Source organism: Triticum aestivum, unplaced genomic scaffold (assembly GCF_018294505.1).
Source record: "Triticum aestivum cultivar Chinese Spring unplaced genomic scaffold, IWGSC CS RefSeq v2.1 scaffold56734, whole genome shotgun sequence".
NCBI classification, from domain to species: Eukaryota; Viridiplantae; Streptophyta; class Magnoliopsida; order Poales; family Poaceae; genus Triticum; species Triticum aestivum.
The window spans coordinates 1,519-6,262 of record NW_025234798.1 but is presented as its reverse complement, the minus strand read 5'-3'; the positions used below and the strand labels follow the sequence as shown (position 1 = coordinate 6,262).

Genomic DNA, 4,744 nt, shown 5'->3' with positions numbered 1-4,744 from the left:
GCGCTACTACTACTTAACAATAGTGTGGGGCTCTTACCCCATGCTATTGCTTAGCATGTACCTGTAAGGTATTTCCTAGTAGTGTCTCCTTCTAACATAGGTGTTACAGTGCCGGGTCGTCTGAACCTTGGCCAACTCTTCTTCCTGGCATGCACAAAAGATATAGAAAGAGTGATCTCTCTAAGCCTTTGCCTTCGCGCAAATGAGAATATGTGTTTGCTTTCCACACAACGCAATTTCTCGACTGTTTGCTGCATTGTCCCTGTCCGCTACATTGCCGTGCCCATCACTACATCAACAACACGTGTCGAGTATGAGTCGAGCCTACGCCGGTCCGCATTTTGTAACATTGTTCCACTACAACCAAAAAATACACGGATGTTGGAAATTATACTAAGTATTTAGAATGCAACCTCCTGCTAAATTTTGGAACCAAAACACTACAATGTAAATGCTCCAATAATATGAAGATATCTTTACTGTATAAGTTTGGTGGTCTACATTGTTGTCCGGTTTCATGGCTGTGTGGCGTGATTTGTCTAGTGGGGGCACCAAGCTAAGCGTGCAAGGAGAAGTTACGTAGAAATAGTGCCCGTGGGACACACGAGTAGGATTACTGTACCAGAAGACTGGCCGGTGACTTCCTTTGCAAATACACGAGTTTAATTGAGCAGCCACCCAGTCTTCTCAGCCGTCGACCAAAGATATTATTTTTTGTGGTTAAGTAATCACTTGTGCTGGTATCCATGAAGCTGGTCCAGATTTCATCCGGAACAATACTCCAGCCAAACATCCGTCAATGTCATGTGAGCGTCGTGGCATTCCTTAAACGTGGAGAAAATTTTGGCTCCATGTCGCCACATGAATGCGCCGAGCACAACGACGGCGACGGATACAGTAGCAGCAGTTGAATAATCTTTAATTCATATTTTTCTTGTTTAGATTTGGAACGGACAATTCTACCTTGCTCTCTCTCTCTCTCATCGCCCAGCAGCTATATATACACACAAATCGGCGGATCGATGGATAACACAAGCATGGGCATGGGCATGGAGAACAAGAGCGTGGCCATCATCGGCGCTGGCGTGAGTGGGCTGGCGGCGTGCAAGCACCTGCTGGAGCGCGGGTGCCGGCCGGTGGTATTCGAGGCGGACACCGTCGTTGGCGGCGTGTGGGCGCACACCCCGGACTGCACCAGGCTCCAGACCGAGCGGACCATGTACCAGTACACGGACTTCCCGTGGCCGGATTCCGTCACGGAGGAGTTCCCGAACAACCGCCAGGTCGCCGCCTACCTCAATGCCTACGCGCGCCGCTTCGGGGTGCTCGAATGCATCCGATTCGGGCACCGCGTTGCCGGGATGGAGTACGTCGGTGTCGCCGAGGAGGAGGTGGCGGCGTGGGACGAGTGGGCTGGCTGCGCTGACGCATTTGGCTCTGGCAACGGCAAGTGGCGCCTCACGGTGGCCGACGCCCAGGGTCAGGTGCAGGTAAAGACTAAAGAACTAGCACTGCTAGAAATTTCGCTCCTAGTTAAAAAAATTCACATACGGGATTGTTCGTAAACTTTCATTTCCTTCCTCCAGGTACACACGGCAGACTTTGTGATTCTTTGTATTGGAAGGTTCAGCAATGTTCCCAACATACCTAAATTGCCTCCTGGAAAAGGCCCGGAAGCATTTGATGGAAAAGTGATCCACTCCATGGACTATTCCAAAATGGGTAGTCAGAAAGCTAAGGAGATGGTCAAGGGCAAGCGTGTGACTGTTATTGGCTATGGACATTCGGCCCTTGACATCGCTAATGAATGTGCAAGCTTGAACGGTACAAATGTGCAATGCTTCATTTTGAACAAAACTTCATTTTGCTCACACAAAGGACAATATATCATATTTAGAGTGTGTTCACCGAAGCATTAGTATATCCATTTTTGTTCATCATTCCAATTAAGAAATTTATGTGCCTTGTCTATAATGCTTATATGGTATTCATTTTATAGTTTGCGGCATAAAAAATGAAACCTCACTAATATAATATGTGCATGACTTTTTTTTTTAGGTACTGAGAAACCATGCACAATGGTTGTCCGAACCAAGCAATGGGTCTTACCGGACTTCTATGCTTGGGGTATCGACATATCAAAATTATATCTAACTCGGTTCGGTGAACTCCTTATTCATAAGCCTGGCGAAGGCCTCTTCCTTAGCTTGTTAGCTACCATCTTGACTCCATTGGTACGGCAACATTTTGCCTTTATTTATACAAGTTACAACCTTAATATTATTTAAAGTGTAAATGTTTGTATTTTTAGACTTAACACCTAACAAGTCTACCCTCGTTTTGTGTATGAGTAGAAGTTGATGTTTTCAAAGTTCGCCGAGAGCTACTACTCCATTACAATGAAGAAGCATGACATGGTTCCCGACCATAGTTTTTTTGAGGGGATGGTGGGATGCTGGGTTGAACTTGCACCCAAGGATCATTACAAGAATCTAGAGGAAGGCAGCATCTTGGTTGAGAAGTCAAAGACCTTCAGTTTTTGCAAAGAAGGTGTGCTGGTTGAAGGTGAATCTACGTTGGTAAAGAGTGACATAGTTATCTTTGGAACAGGATTCAATGGCGACCAAAATATCAAGAGCATGTTCACATCGAAATACTTCCAGAGTATTTTGAGTGGCTCAACATCCATGACTCTATCACTGTACAGGTCATCACCGATTTTCATTATTTTATTTACTTCAAGTATCTCTGAAAAGTTTCTAATTTATTTGGTATACATTTTCTCACATGGATTGTGTACATCCCAACATTCCACAACTCGCAGTCATCGGATATTCAGAGAGCTATGCAAATCTCCACACCTCAGAACTACGGGCCAAGTGGCTAGCACATTTCATGGATGGTGGATTTAGGTTACCGAGTATTAAAACAATGCATAGGGATGTCCTAGAATGGGAGAAGTTCATGAAGCGGTACTCTCATGGCGGATTCCATGCATTCTGCATTGGACTTTTGAATAACTGGTACAAAGATAACCTATGTCGGGACATGGGATGCAACCCAAGAAGGAAGAATGGAATTTTTGCTGAGTTATTTGAGGTCTATGGTCCAAGTGATTATATTGATCTTCACCCTAAGTAAGGGTAGATCTTAACTAATTATTCCCTTGTATGGGTTTAATTACTAGTCTATGCTTGTTCCAATATGTATCTGCTTCTCGAATACTATATTACCTGCTGGCTTATTATTTATCACAATTCAATAAAACGTGTTGTCATTCACCGTTCCCTATGTGAAATGACTCTATTGATATTCGTATATAGACTAGCAACTTCATACAGTAGCAGTAACAACATACATCTAAAAAGATCCCTTCATTACAACTAAAACCATCAAAAGCAATTATTTTTGAGTACCTTTAGGTGGAGGATGTTAACAACCACATGTCCGACATGCCACAATTAAAATAATGTCGATAATAAACATCATTATAACATATATGAAAGCCTTTTTATTGACTCATAATATCGAAACAAAAAATAGACCGCGGCCTAACTTCTTATTAATAAAAAATAATGCCGCATCAAGAGAATATAAACATTGTGAACAAACACTTGACCTTTTTAAGATAATGATGCATACAACAAAAAGCTAACACACACATCTATTTATCTATTTATATATAAAAAGTGCTTTATGGGGTGTCCAGAAAAAAGAGAATTAGTCTAGAAAACCTCATAATAATTAGAAACATCCGGCCATCAATTTAAACCCATCAGGCAAGCACAACCAATGGATTAAAAGATCAAAAATATTACCCACCAATGCCCTTAATAAGTTATCTTTGCCACGCAAAAAAGAGAGAGAGAGACAGCTCCACCTAAGCGCACGTACGTATCTTTACCTGGGGAGGAGAAATAGGACACTCACGCCCTCCCATCAAGAAAAGGAAAAAAAAGTAAGCCATAGACTTGTCATCCCTAGACTTCTCATCCTAAAAGTAAAACGCCTAAAAAAGCTGAAAAAATAAATAAATCTGACGTGGTGTATTGTGCCTTGCATCCATGCATCTTACTCCCTCCGTTCCTAAAAAAGCAAAACGCCTAAAAAAAGAAAAAAAAACTAGATCTGACATGGTGTATTGTGCCCTGCATGGACGCACGTTTAAATAAAATATTAGATAAAATAAATACTCATGTGGTGTTGTACGCATAGGATAGATATATCACGTTTGTCTTAAAAAAGATCTCATATGGTGCATTCTACCTTCATGTATGCATCATTTTTCTAAAATAAACATATAAGATAGATCCCACGTGGTGCATAAAAAATTGTACGTATCCTTTTTTTTCTTTTTTTTGGGAGAATTCATGTAGACTTTCCAATGGGTATAAGTTTATTTGACAAGTGCAACCTACGAGCTATTCAACTATCACTACTGACCAACTCACCTAGATCTTGATCCCGACTGACCAACTCACCCAAAAAGATTGTTGAAGCGCATGCTTGGACGCTTGGTGTTTCCGTTGACAGGTCACTATTGTTGTTTTGTCTCTTCTATAAAGTTGGAGCTGACATGTGTCGTCTAGACATATGGAGGCTGCAAAACGGCACAGATAGCGAAGCATGGCTTCTCGTTAGGGTGGTCGAGCTAAAACCACCGAAAGGAGAGTGGAAAACCCGTTGTAGGTCAGGGGAGAGAAGCGGCACATTGCTCATCGTAGACGAGTTTGAGTGCATGCAC

At 42.3% G+C, this 4,744-nt stretch overlaps 1 protein-coding gene across 1 annotated transcript; it reads left to right on the top strand.

Moving 5' to 3' along the window:
- The first annotated feature begins 1,037 nt into the window (after nt 1–1,037).
- LOC123176239 (probable flavin-containing monooxygenase 1) lies at nt 1,038–3,141 on the top strand. Its single transcript, XM_044590542.1, has 5 exons — nt 1,038–1,490; nt 1,587–1,824; nt 2,059–2,234; nt 2,355–2,707; nt 2,790–3,141. The coding sequence occupies exons 1-5, from the start codon at nt 1,038–1,040 to the stop codon at nt 3,139–3,141; spliced, it is 1,572 nt and encodes a 523-aa protein (XP_044446477.1).
- Nucleotides 3,142–4,744: the final 1,603 nt, after the last annotated feature.

What these genes read in the sequence shown, in the direction of transcription:
- LOC123176239 (XM_044590542.1), top strand. Translation starts at nt 1,038, where the DNA reads ATGGGCATGGGCATGGAGAACAAGAGCGTGGCCATCATCGGCGCTGGC. An exon ending in TGAATGTGCAAGCTTGAACG is followed by an intron (nt 1,825 to 2,058) that starts GTACAAATGTGC and finishes TTTTTTTTTTAG; the next exon opens with GTACTGAGAAACCATGCACA. An exon ending in ATGACTCTATCACTGTACAG is followed by an intron (nt 2,708 to 2,789) that starts GTCATCACCGAT and finishes ATTTTCTCACAT; the next exon opens with GGATTGTGTACATCCCAACA.